This window comes from Hemicordylus capensis, chromosome 1, assembly GCF_027244095.1.
Source record: "Hemicordylus capensis ecotype Gifberg chromosome 1, rHemCap1.1.pri, whole genome shotgun sequence".
Taxonomy (NCBI): domain Eukaryota; kingdom Metazoa; phylum Chordata; class Lepidosauria; order Squamata; family Cordylidae; genus Hemicordylus; species Hemicordylus capensis.
This window is the reverse complement of record NC_069657.1, coordinates 159,659,771-159,674,351: the sequence shown is the minus strand read 5'-3', so window position 1 is coordinate 159,674,351 and position 14,581 is coordinate 159,659,771. Positions and strand designations below refer to the sequence as shown.

The following is a 14,581-nucleotide window of genomic DNA, read 5'->3' as shown; positions in this document are numbered from 1 at the left end:
CTAGATAGACCAATGGTCTGACTCAGTATATGGCAGTTTCCTATGTTCCTTTGATTCAGTATATGGCAGCTTCCTGTGTTCCTATGTGCCCTTTTGGGACAGAAAGCCATCTTATTTATAATTCATTTTTCTTTATAAACCGTTTTGAGGGGGAAACTGGTGTATAAATATTCATTGCAGCAGTAGTAGCTACGACAAGAAATTTGTTCATATCATTTGAAAGTGCTTATCCATTGACAGATTTTTAAGGCACAGATACCACAGATTTAAACTTGCTTAACAGTAATTCCTTCTCTCCCAGAGAATCCCAGGAATTATAGTTCTGTGTATAGTACTAAATTTCTCCAGCAGATAATTCTTAGCAACATCATCAACCTGCCATCCCTAAAAATCTTGATCTGCCATGCAGGGGCTACTAGATTATTTCTAGGCCGTCTTTCCAGATTTCCCCCCCTTATCAGTCATTGGCAGCTGATGGCTTGGCCAATACATGTTTATCAAAGGTGATGCTGTTTTTTTACTTTTTAAGGGGAGAGGGCCTTGTTTTCTTGAAACTGACTGTGATGAGCACCACGTTTATTGTGAGAATTTAGCAGGGGCTGGTTTTGTATTAGCAGGGTGCCTTCTGGCTTTTGCAGTTTTCCACCAAGTGCCCCACACAGAGGAGCAGGTTTCCTTAGACCCTCTCTGGCAGCTCTCCGACCTGTTCATCAATCACTCTAAGCACAAAAGGCTATATGGGAATGACACACAGCAATTGTCACAGCCAACACGCCATCGGCGGAACTTCCAGTCTACTTTCTTCTTGGTGTGTGACTTCAGGGAAGCCAGTTCAGTTAAGATTCCCGTACCATTGACATCAAAACTGGCTTTCCGTGCCTCTCTCATTCTTCCTGCTGTGCATATGTCTCATCTCAGAGTCCCCTTATTAACCTTATATTCATCATTATGGATTGGTATTGATATTTTTACTACCCTCTTCTGCCATTGCAGTTTTATTTGTTGTTTTAATCTGCATGCACTGACTAATATTATTTATTCCTTAGCTCCCCCCGCAAACAGGCAAAAATATAATAAATAGAAATTCTGTTGCCTTCCAATAGTGAGGTAGGGGGGAATCTGCCATATATCACAAAAGGAATAAACTAGAAAGCCTTCTGTGAAAGCTAACAATCTGCAATTTAAATAATGTCTGTGTTATAAAGATGTTAATAAGGTGAATGAATACAAACCAGACAAATCAGAGAGACCTCCTAAGGGGCAGGACTGAAAATGGTAGCAATTTCTAGGAATTAGCTAAACTAGATTATTGGGATGCAGCTAAAACAATCAGAACAGAGTTGTGCTACACAAATAAGAGCTGTGATCCATTAAGCTGAACCTTTTCTCCGCTGCGCCAGTCTACAGGAACACCATTTCTGCCCAGGTGATCATAACCCTAATTCTGTTTGAGCTGAATATATATCAGGTATGATCTAAATCCAGGGACAAATCCATATTATCTACTTAAAACAGTCATTCATTATCCTTGGGAATCCCTGGAATGGTAGTCATATGAAGGGAGCCAGGATATTTGTTCTCATCACCGCACCAACTAGGAAAGCCATGACATTTAAATAAAACCATTATATGTTAATGCTGTAAACAGGGCCCAGGAAATCCTACCTAGTTGTTAAACAAACTCCCAAGTTCCTTTTCAACTCTATGCTTCTGAAAACTCTTCACCTCTTTTTTATTTTATTTCCTCTTTCCCCTTTTTGTATTCCTCTGTCTCTTCTGCTTTGGACGACCTGCTGCATTTCTTTGCTGTGTATGTATATCTCCTTGGTAACCCACTGGAGTGAAAGCACTTGAAATCTATATGTTTTCTTATTTGTGTTGGGGAATGTTATACTCCAGGAGCTTTCTTTCTGAAAGCTTTATGCAGTGCCTGCCACAATGGTGTCGACTTCCAGCTGGGGTTCTGCCTTCACTGCTCACCAAGAAATCAAACCAAACAATATTCTCTGTTATCTCTTGTTCTTGCCCTCTTCTGGTTTTCTCCTGGGGGCTCACTTGACTTGACTAGTCAAGAAAGTCCACACAATGAGGTATTTCAATGTATAAGCAAGCACACACGCAGGCTTTATACACAGAAGATATTGATTCCTTCTCTGAACTGGCCTGTGAATTGGAGTGGAAAGCACTAAGTGGCCACTGAGTAGTAATCGGAAAGGGTGGGGGTTTCCACACCTTTCCTAATGGCTGTATGTTCGTGGGGTCAGTTCTTGCAGGCTCTGGCCTTTGTTCCCCTTAATAGAGGCCTGGCAGTATGGGTATAGGGTTACGTCCCTCAGTGGCGGTAGCCATTTATACCTTTCTGCCCTCTCTCACCAGCTGTTCTTTGTCCCTCCTGTGAATATTTTGGGCAGTCCAGAAATGAAGGGCTTTCCTCCCATCTCTCTGATTAGAGAAGTTCTGGTGTCCCCCCCCCACACACACACCCGCCCCACCACCTTGGTATTTCCATGACATGAACATTCTGTAGAACCCACTGATGTGTATTGTTTGTATGCCTCGTTTCTTTGGCTGTCAGCTTAATGTTTAGTTTCAGTTTCAATAGAAAGTGGGGGAACGGACTCCGAGAAAGCAACATGTGATCCCATTAAAGCTCTACCATGGCAGAATCACGGTGAGCAGGCCGATAGTAAAGGGGGGAAGCTATATAAATTACAATGCAGTATTCTGGCTGCTTTCAGAATCACTTTTTCCTTGTGTTAAGGAAGTAGAAAATCTGGTAGTCTAGTGATGTCATCCCTTGGCATTCCAAACATCCTTTTCACATGGTGATAATGTGTGAATGGTTTTACTCTCAAGGACTTGTTTATCATGCAACAATTTCCAAACTGGAGAGAAAACACTGGGCAGTCCTCTGAAACAACAAAAAAGAAGCCTTTACTTATTAATATGTTTTTGTAGCAGTTTATTTGTCCATGCCCCATTGATAATTTGGAGGACCACAAAAAGAAATTGAAATTTATGGATTGGTCATCCCATGTGCTAGTTGTTGTTTAGAATATTTATATAATGATTTTCAACCAAAAAAATTGATCACGTGATTTATATAGCAATATAAATTGATCAAGTGATTTATATAGCAAAAGGAATGTGAAAACGGTTGGTTCTTTTATCTGAATAAACATGTGGGAGTCACCAGCAATAGCCACTGGGAGAAACAGGTGCTATCCTTCACTGAATATAAGAGTGCTGCAACTTTAAAGGCGCTTTTTTGCCCAGCATAATGAAATCTGATAGGAATTTTGGTTCTTCCAGATGATACAATATTCCAGTGTCAGTAAAAATTATTACAGGAAATGAAATAATAAATCCAGCCCATATTCAAGGAGGTTGTGTATAGGGTTGTGCACGGAACCAGTTTCCGTGGTTCAGCTCTAATTCGGATCCAATTTGAACCAGATCGCGGTTCCACAACTTGGTTCAAGTCAGACTGACCAGGCGGTCTGATCTAGTCCATTCGGTCAAACAGGTTCAGTGGTTCGTCGGGTTAGTAAATGGGAATCCGGTGAGGATTCCTCACTGGCCGGGGGGGGAGTGGCGGCAAGGGCAAGGTGAACCTAAAAGTAAATGATAAGATCCTCTTCTTACCACCTGGTGGCGCTCCCTCCCTTCAGCAGCCTGTGCATGTCGACATGACTCTTGCGACTTCGCCTCCGTGCATGCACTCCTGAAGGGGGGAGGGATGCTGCCGCTCCACAGTGGGCCAGGCGCGTTAAGGAGAGGACCTTCTTTACCAGGTTCCGCTTTACTGAACAGCTGAACTGGTCCACCACAAACCGGGCCCAGTTATCGCAGACTGGCCAGCCTTCTTGGAGGCTGGTTTCGTTTGCAATTGGACCAGTCAAACCAGCCTGGCTCGTGGTAAACCAGTTTGGCCCAAAGCAGTCCATGCACACCGGTTTGTTTAATGTTCTCAGTGCTGGCTGTTGGCAATAGCTGATGTGAATAAGCTGTGATTTCCCCCTGAATTAGAATAAAAATTGTTTCAAAAGGCATCCAGAATAAAATACTGAATAGTACTGCTCAGGAATGAATGCACCACTGGGAGAACTTAAAAGCCAAGTTGAAGACAGATCATCCTGGAGAGAATCTATCTATGTGGTCACTAAGCGTCGACACCGACTTGATGGCACTCATTCAATCAATCACTACGCAGGAGTTACTCTAAATGCCTACTTCATTTCAGGAGGGGTTCAGTCGAGTAATTTACTCTTTCATGGATGGCCATTAATTGTCAGCAGATGGCACCAAAAATGTTATGCCACTGCCATAAATATTGACTGGATTTATTGTTTTATCTCCCATCATAATTTGCACTGAAACTGCAATATAAAACTATCTAGGCTAGCCTCTTCTCTCTCGAACCACTAATTGCTCTTGGTTTGCTTTTGTTGTTCTTGTCGCTGACTCCAGCATCCCTTGTCTCTTCCTCCCCCAGGATTCAGCCTCATCCACCTGATTGCCACAGGAATCTCCTGTTTCTTTGGTTCTAGCCTCTTAACCTTTGTTATCTACGTTTACTGCCAGCGCTGCCAAAGGCAATCCCAGGAATCGACTGTTATCCATCCTACCACTCCCAATCATCTACATTACAAAGGCAACACAACTCCCAAGAATGAGAAATACACACCTATGGAATTCAAGGTAAGCAGCTTTACCTGTCAGTGGTTCCCTGTTACACACTTTATGTATGTACAGTGCATGCCAGTGGTTCCTAACCATCATCTGGTGCAATTTGCTTCAGCTTTTCACAGTACATTTAGAGCTGAGCTGTATGAGCAACAGAAGCATGTGGGGTTGCTAACCGAACCATCTCCCTCACATACTAGTATTATATGTACAGATTTTCTAAAATTAATAAACGATCCAGCATTCAGTGCCCCCATCCCAACAATAGTCTGAAGTGCCACTGTCCAGCAAGAGATGCATTACATGAGTGTGATGGTAATATAGTTTGGTCCTTTTACCTTTTATCCACTACCTGTTTCAATAAGGAGAGATGTGTTTCTGTGTTTGCTGAGTTAAGAGGCCTGGTTTCTCCATAGCAGATGAGATTGATTTACCTATCATCCTTTTGCAAACATGTATGCTTGATGATGGATAACTGAGACATGTCCCTGAAGGATAAATATCTAAATTTTGGAGATATGCCCAGTATCCTGCACATGGCTCAACATACAGGTTTGGAACCACTGAGCTGTGCTCTCTGTTATGTTTGCATGAAGTTTTACATATATAAATATTCTTTTCTTCATTCTTTAAATTCCCTCTGTAATGACCTCTTCTCCCTTTCCTCTCTCTTGCCCAATTCAAATTTTCCTCTAGTGTCCATCCAGAAGATCTAGATTTTTTCCAGGGTCAGACTGGATCAAATTTTTTATATATATTTATTATATGTTAATTACTACTGGGACACTTGTTAGCTTGTCAGGTTAATTGATAATTTGATAACATGATGGCTTGGTGATCTTTGACCTGTCAAAACTGCCATTTTTTCATGGCCTAATATTTCATTTATTTAGCAGGCCTATCCAAAAGAAAGCCATCGCCAGAGTGTATTAGTTGTCTTGGCAACCTCTTTTTCAATAGAAATCTGGCATTTCTGTTATCAGGAAATGAACCTGACAAGCCAACAAGTGTCCCAGTAGTAATTAACATATAATAAAGCACCAGCATCTGTAATCAACAAAGTAACTTGTAGACGGGGGGGAAATACCTCTTAAAAGCAATTAATTAACTTGCAGAGAGCAAAAGCACAATGATTACTACTCATAGTTTTAAAATCAGTGAGCAGGTGAAGGTACAGAAAGCAAAGCAGAATGCAGTAGGGACCCTTGCAGCATGTAGTTTAGTGTCTCCTCAGAAATGAATGGGTTGGAATCCAAAAGTCCCCTTCCTCCTTTAGAGGAAGATTCCTTCCTGTCAGAGGATAGAAACCTTTGGCTCCAATCCAGTGTATTTCAAATAGCATTGCTGAGAAAGAAAAAGCAGAACAGTTCTTGGGCATTTTCAAAGGAGTTCCACTGTATGGAAACAATTTTAAAAATACTGCTTGGAGCTTAAAAATAGCTTTTGGCATCCAGCAACAGTCATTCAACTTATCAGGCCTGTTTGTTTATTTTGAAGCCTGTTAGCTAAATTCTTCAGAAGTGGCTTACCTGACTTACAACTGCCAAATTCCAAATGAAAATTCTACCAAGTGCCAGTATACAAAGGGGAGTCAGTCGTCCAGGCCTACCCAATTCTCACTTGAAGACATACGTGTCAGTTTCTGACGCCTATAACTGTATCAATTTGTGCATACCATGCCTCAGACACAACCACACTTTTTGGATACACACAATACCAATGTCTTCTGTCCATCCAAGCCAAACACAGTTGACAGTGCTTCTCTTTGTGAATAAGGCTGCATCTCTGGGGGTATGTCTGGCTTGTGTCTCACAGTGCCTACATAGGTCATCCATGCTCAGGAGAGCCTCTGCCAGCTATACGCTGGGAAAAGGTTATCCTCCACTACAACCCTCTGAGGGCAGGTTCAAGTGAACACAGCACCTCACACATGATATCAGGGCAGTGGCAAGAACACAACTCTCCTGATGTCACAGGTGGCTGTGCCAACGTGTTCCTGGCGCATCCTTCAATGGTGTGAAAGAGGTGCTCGTCTAAATCGCCCTTCTACACACACTCCAATAGAGTTCGGAGTGCCTGTATAGGGGTGATTCACCTGAAGCAGCCTCAGGTGTTGTTTCATGGCTTTACACATTGCTGTATAATATGCAGGCCTACTTGTCTTTGTTGTAGTCCTGCACCTTGCTTCCCAAAGTAAATATCTCCTGTCAGTGGGTAGGATGTTTTCTGTATTCCAGTGTTGCTTCCCCCTTTCTGGGTGAGTCGGGCAGAGGGTGTGGAGTGACAGTGTCTCTGATTGTTTCACCTGCTGCCCCTGTGTGTTCACATATGGTGTCTGCATTGGGATAGCAATGAACTGGGACAGCACCAAGAGAAGTGAGAAAAGACCAGGGACATATTGTAGATGGTTGAGGCACCGATGCCGGTCTTACTGAACCTGACATGTTGTGTTTGCTGCTGTTGTGATCCTGTTGGCTTTGTTCTGCTGGCTAAAATCCTTGCTTCTGTGAGGTCAGATGCTTTTGAATGATTTCCTCATTTCGAACACTAAGTCTGAGTGGGTGAAGCTTGTTTCATCTGCCCTGACTCTGGAGCAGAGAACTATGCAGTGCCTCAGACTGTTTTTCAGACAACAGTTGAACTTGCAAGGGGAAACTGAAATTTCCAAAAATAAAAAAGGTGTTCTTTCCTATCCCAAATGGCTTAACATGGCAATGGCATAGAAATTGCCTCACCATCGAAACCCCATTCATTTCTGGGTGGTTTCTTTCATTAACATGGGAATGGAATAGAAACCACCCCACCATGGGGAGTACATTCATTTTGGGTATTGTTTTCTACCCTGTGTCATATTTTTATCAATAACATAAATATCACTACTGGTGAGGTACCATGCTTGTGGATATATGGTGTACCAGAGTGCAGGTAAGGATATTGCATCAAGGGCATAGCTGAGAGTGCACTGGTTTGGTAGTTTGCACACCTTTACGCAGCTTAGGGTCAAGGTTAATTTGATTTTAAATCATGATTTAAATCACTTCACAGAAAAACTCAAGTTTAATTACTTAAATAACTTGTCAGGAAGATTCTATTTAATCATCATTTTCAAGTAAAAGCACATTCTTATCTAATATAACCTTAATATATATTCAGAGATGTAGATTACATTTTTAGAAGGTAGATACACATATAATAGGTGCACATTTCTCATAGCTGTTTCGTTCGGGCAACCAGGCATTGCATTTCTCTGTTGCACTGTTTGCTTGCATGCCTGTCTTACCCACAGGTACAGAAACTTCATTAAAATATTCCCAAGTGGGGTCTATTTTACGGTCTCCTGCCATGATAGCCGTTTCCCTTCTACAATGGAAGATACACCTGGGAAAGGTTTTCTCAGGACTGCCTGAATATGTCTGTTCACTTTTAGTTTTGCTTTTATTCCCTGCCCCACATGGCTTGCATTTGTATCCATACTCCTCCTCCTTGCTCAGATCCACTCAATCCCCTCAATTGGGGATGTGCACAGAACTACGGAGGCGTGGTCCGGCACTGGGGGAGTGTGGCTTTAAGGGCGGGGGGGTAGTACTTACCCTAACCCCCCCCCCCGCCGCTCTTTCCCCTCCGGTGCTGGACTTCTCTAAAACGTTTTTGGGGCAGCAGAGTTCCTCCCTGCCGCCCCTGCCCGCGTCGTTGTCTTCCAAGTTTACAAGCAGTAAAAGCTGGCGCCACGCATGTGACCGCCGCCGCCGGGGTGCACGCACCGCATACGTCAAAATGACGTATGCAGCGCATGCCGGCGATGAGTGCGCGCGCGCCGCAACGAACACATGCGTGGCGCCAGCTTTTACTGCTTGTAAACTTGGAAGACAACGATGGGGGCAGGGGCGGCAGGGAGGAACTCTGCTGCCCAAAAAATGTTTTAGAGAAGTCCAGTGCCGGAGGGGGAAGAGCGGTGGGGCGGAGTACTACCCCCCCTTAAAACCACACTCCCCCTCCCCACCAAACCGCCAGACCGGCCAAATTCCGGACCGGTCCAGAGGCCTTTTGCATGGCCCCGGACCAGTCCGTGCACACCCCTACCCTCAATCCTCTATTCATTCATTGGCTGATTCAGACATTATGCTGCAAAACTGTGCAGATGTCTGTACACTTGTACATATGTTTGTGTGAATTACTGTAAAGTGTGCAGTCAAGTCGATTTCAACTCCTGGCGCCCACAGAGCCCTGTGGTTTTCTTTGGTAGATTTCAGGAGGGGTTTACCATTGCCTTCTCCTGTGCAGTATGAGATGATGCCTTTCAGCATCTTCCTATATTGCTGCTGCTATAGTTCCAGCAGGGATTCAAACCAGCAACCTTCTGCTTGTTAGTCAAGCATTTCCCCACTGCGCCACTTAAGGTGGATGTGAACTGTACCTGGGTTAATTTTAAAAGTGAACCAGGATACAGGCCCTTCATATGCATGGTACAGTTAGGAAGTGTGCTGCTGTACCTGCATTCAACATAACATGTGAATGACTGTAACTGGGTACAGATCTTACCTGTGTATACTATACACTCATTGTACGAGTGCTGAATATAATGTATGAATGGGCCTAATGGCTTGTTATTTTAGAATATAAGCACCTATGGGGAGACATGATAGACATGACTATGGTGAGAGGTGTATAAAATTATGCATGGGTTGGAGAGAGTGGACAGAGAGAAATTTCTCTCACACACACACTCACACTTTCTCCCTCTCTCCCTCTCCCTCTCTCTCTCTCTCTCTCTCTCTCTCTCACACACACACACACACACACACACACACACACACACACACACACACCACTAGAACTAGGGGTCATCCAATGAAACTGAAGGTCAGGTAATTTAGGACCGACAAAAATAAGTACTTTTTCACATGGCACGTAATTAATCTTTGGAATTCTCTGCCATGGGATGTGGAGATGGCCTCTAGCTTAGATGGCTTTAAAATGGACTTAGACAAATTCATGGAGGACAGGTCTATGAATGGCTACTAATCTGTGGCTATGGGCCACCTCCAGTCTCAGAGGTAAGCTACCTCTAAATACCAGTTGCAGGGGAGCAAGAGCAGGAGAGAGGGCATGCCCTCAGCTCTTATCTGTGGGCTTCCCATGGTCATCTGGTGGGCCGCTGTGTGAAACAGGATGCTGGACTAGATAGGCTTTGTGCCTGATCCAGCAGGGCTGTTCTCATCTCTAATGCAGCAGATGGTGGTAGCTGGTGGTAACCGCCCTAAGCTATTTTTGGAAGGGCAGTGCAGAAATCAAATAAATAATAATAATAATTTGACTTACTCATTGACTCCTGGGAGCCAGAGCCTAAAGTGAGACCCTAGATACAGCACAGGCTCCCTGCAAGATTTTTCTGCCTGATATAGGAAAATATTACAGTGGCAGAAAGTTGGAGGAGGTTTAATAAGGAAGCACTTTTGTTAAGTGCAAGTCAGCATGAATTTGTGGAAGGTAAATCATGTCACGCAAATTAGATTTTTCCTTCCCCTCTTCCCCCCTCCACTCCTTTCTTCTGCTTCTTTCATTCTTTCAGCTAATTAAATAAATATTGATCTATAGAGAGAAGAAAACACAATCTTGATCCTCCTATAAGTTTCTCACATAGTTTCATTAATTTGAGATGTTTTCTCAGTTCCTGAAATCACTGGTCCCCTTCTACTCACCCAGGAAGATCACTCCTGAGGGTTAAACCAGGCATTCATTTAACTGACTGACTCCATTTAAGTGGACCATTTCCTTCATACAAAGGAGGAAGGAAGCCTTGTGGGGGATGTGATCCTGATTAGGTTCACTGTGCACATGGAGAGCAAGGTTAACTTAAAATTGCTGCCTTAAGTAGCTATTCTCCCTATTTTTTTTTAATGAAAGAAAAGGTGCCTTCAAGTCTAAGCATGTCTCTTAAGCATGCAGTCAGGTGAATATCTAGTTCAGTAGTGCTCAACTTCAGCCCTCCACCTATTGTTGGACTATAGCTCCCATCACCCCTCACATTTGGCCACAGTGACTGGGGATAATGGGAGTTGTAGTCCAGCAACAGCTGGAGGGCCCAAGCTGGGGCCCTCTGATCTGAACCCCAGATTTAGTTTGACCTTAAGAAAGATGGAGGGTTGAGTCTGGATTACAGCTGCCATTTAAAATTTACTTGGTGCCAGCATTGCGCTCAGCGCTACACATAAAACTTGAGTTTGATGTCCATAGATCTTACAGCCTATATTAAAAGTATAAGAAAGAAATGGAGAGATCAGGGATGGAGAGAGAGATGAGTCCCATGTGCAGGGGAGACTTGAATAGAAATTAAGAAACAAGTAAACTGAGTTCAAGGGGAGCTTTGCTGGAGAAAAGGAAAGGAGTAAAGAGAAATGGCTGGATTAATAAAGAAAGGCAGCATGGTAAAACAGCCATAGAGACATGAAAGAAGATGGAGACACATTGAGCAGATAGCAGATGAGATTATATAGACCCTAGGAATGAATGCGGGATTAAGTAGAGGTGACAGATCTTATCTATGCTACAAACATGTTTTATACATTTCAGTTGTCGTGGCTTTTCCTAGGGAATTTTGGGAATCTGAGAATAGAGAGAAAGCATTAAGATGTCATTAACCAACTTTGCTTGACTTGTCCTGTAAATGCCAGCATGGCAAGGTGAACAGGTGCTCCTGAAATCAGTAGGGCATAGTTATGAGTAAGTGATTTTAGGACTGCAGGCTCAGGAGTAAGTAAGGTTTATTTGTGAACAAATGATTTCAGGGTGGTAGGGCAACATTGAAAAGGGTATTAAAAAATTAGTTTCTCTCAGTAATGGCCTCTGTGCCATGGACAACTAAAACATTAGTTCCACCACATTTGAGGTGCCCAGATTAGGTCACTTGAGTTTCCAAAAAGCACTGACGAACTTGAGATTTTCACAGTAGGGCAGCTGCTAAAAAATGAAGGAGAGGACATTGCTTTATTAAAAGAGGTGGCCAATTTGGTCATTATTCAAAGGACATTGCTGAAGGAGAAACGCCTAAAAGCTTTATGAAGTATTTGCAAACTGCCATTGATTCCTCCTTCCCCCTCCCCCGCCCACCATGTACATAATATATATTCTTAAAAGCTATCTAAACTCAGCAGGAGCAACCAAATGACATCCAGTCACCCACAACGTTTCCCTGATTACAGAACCTCTAAATCAAGCATAAAAGCAGTAAGAAGGAATAACAAGGTAAAAAGGATAAATAAAAAGTTTACAAAAAAGAAAGAATAACATGGTTGACAGACAGGAAGAAAGGATGGACAGAGTAGCTAGTCTGACAGACCAGAGCTCAGAATTTGGGATTTTGTGCTAATGTGCTGAGCTAATAGTTCATGAAGCTGACACATTGGCATCTACTGCCACACTTTTAGTAGCAGGAATGGTAATGCTAGGAAGTGGAACAACATTTCAGCTATACTGTAGTTCTCCAGTTTAAAGTTTGTTTCATCTGATCATCCGCACTATTTTTTTCCATACGCCTTCATCTTACCCTAATAAACTTGCACTTGAAATCTGTTTATTCAGTTTATGTTGATTTTATTTTTTTTCATTTGCTTCTTTATTTTATGTTGTGCTGTTTTTAAAGAATTTAAATGTTAGGAACATAGAAAGCTGCCTTATACTGAGACAAACCATTGGTCCATCTAGAGCAGTATTATCTACCCAGACAGGCAGTGGCTTCTCCAGGGTTGCAAGCAGGAGTCTCTCTCAGCCCTGTCTTGGAGATGCCAGAGAGGGAACTTGGAACCTTCTGCTCTAAGAGCAGCCCCATCCTCTAAGGGGAATATCTTACAGTGCTCACACATGTAGTCTGCCATTCAATCACAAACCAGGGTAGACCCTGCTTAGCAAAGGGGAAGATTTATGCTTGCTATCACAAGACTAGCTCTCCTCCCAGACCAGCCCTCCTTAATCTATGAGAGCAAATATGAGATTCCTGAATCTGGAGTAATAATATTTAGGCATCTATGTCTTGATCCAGAGGATTTGCATGTATAACTCCACATGTGCACTGGGGCTTTTAAGCCTCTCTTTTCAGGCTCCCTGGATCACCCATCAAGTCACTCTCAAACATCAGAAGAACTTTAAAAGCACCTTCCAACACAGGTTGAGGGGTTGCAGTCGGGGGTGGTGGTAATGTATTTATTTATTGTTGCATTTATATACTACCTTTTGTTAAAAGACAACCCCAAGGTGGTGTACAAAAGTTAAAACATACAATAAAAAGACAATAAAAATATTAAGCTAAAAAATATAAAAACAAACCAAATTTAAAATCTATAAAATACAAGCATAAAAACAATACAACAGGTAAAAACACACAAGCAGCAGTAAAAATGATTATGTAAAAGCCTGGGTAAAAAGCCAAGTTTTAACAAGCTTTCTAAAAGCCGTGATGGAGTCCGAGGAGCGAATGGCCACTGGAAGAGCATTCCAGAGTCTAGGAGCAGCAACAGAGAAGGCCCTGTCCCGAGTGCACGACAGCCGGGCCTCTCTCATTGTCGGCACCTGGAGCAGGGCCCCCTCAGATGTAATGGAATATGTGGAGTGCATGCATGAACAAACTTCTGCCTGTAATCATAGGGAGATTTCCAGAGCCATTTTTATTGCTATTTTCCCTTTCTTTCCTTAGCAATAAATCTGGTAGCATTGCCCATGTTTTAACCACAGCAGATTTCAGCTTCTGAAAGTAAGACTTAATGACAAGGAGGTGGTACCTGCATAAGAGTCATTTGGATATTCAAGTACATCCTAATATTAATGCAGATGAGATGTAAATACTGTTGGTGGCAGGTACCCATCTATCATTTCACTGAAGACGACATGACAGGTCTCTGATGATTAGGAGAAGAAAAAGGAATGTTTCTTCCTGGATTCTGACTCTTCTTGTCCCCACCTCCTTTCCCTTTTGTCAAGAATATTCTGGGTTCTGAGTGTCAGATTTTTTTTTTTGCCGCAGGGAAATTTTCAAGTCACTAATCAGCCATTCAGGTTCTATTAATTAGCTACTGTTTCCACAGCACTTTGCCAGCACTGTGTTCTGTTCAGCATAAATGCATATTGTAATACAGCTTGTTTACATCATGCAACATAGCAGAGCTTCTTACACCTTCTCTAGCTCAGCCAGGTCCTTTGGACAGTAATAGCACAAGCTATTAAAACGTCAGCACCTGCTGGTTTCGCTAGTGCTCTTCCAAGTGAGTATTCTAGAAGGCCCATATGCACAAGCACGCGTTATAGTTCTGCCGATAATCATGACTGTCATGACCTAGGGTCTGTGAAAGGGGATTTTCTGCCTCGTTAGTGCTTGGGCTGATCAGGGTACTCAAAGATGCCAGCTAGCTGGGTGGGAGCTGCACTCCTCAACACCACTCAAGTCAAAATATGATCATGCGCTAATCCAGTGTCCAAATTCATAGGTCCATGAGTGGATTTCACAGCTAGGAATCTGGGAATTTTCACCAAAACTTTTCAAGATGGCAGAACCCAAAGCAGAGAGTAAGCTGCTCCAGAGGGATCTCTGCAGTTAACAAAGGGAAGGAACCATAGCACAATGACAGAACGTGTGCTTTGCATGCAGGACATTCCAGGTCCAGTCACTGTAATGTCCAGTTAAAAAAATCTCAGATTACAAGTCTGGGAAGTAACTTTGCATGAAACCTTAAGAAGCTGCTGCCAGTCAGAATAGTCAGTGCTGGACTAGATGGACCAGTGCTTGACTTCATATAGGGTGCCTTCATAGGTTCATAAGAATGTAAGAGGAGTCATGTAAACTAGCATCCAGTTTCCAAGCCTAGCCAGTCAGATGTTTCTGAGCTGCGCAGAAGAGCCCTCCTTTGTT

The 14,581-nt window shown here is 42.9% G+C and overlaps 1 protein-coding gene across 11 annotated transcripts in view; it reads left to right on the top strand.

Annotated features, from left to right (window-relative positions):
* SEMA5B (semaphorin 5B) overlaps window positions 1-14,581 on the top strand; it is a 576,167-nt gene that overhangs the window by 540,452 nt on the left and 21,134 nt on the right. For all 11 annotated transcript variants that reach the window (XM_053256885.1, XM_053256927.1, XM_053256858.1 and 8 more), the window contains one exon: window positions 4,496-4,701. In XM_053256885.1, the coding sequence (XP_053112860.1) occupies window positions 4,496-4,701 (206 nt within the window). The remainder of the gene's footprint in view (window positions 1-4,495; window positions 4,702-14,581) is intronic.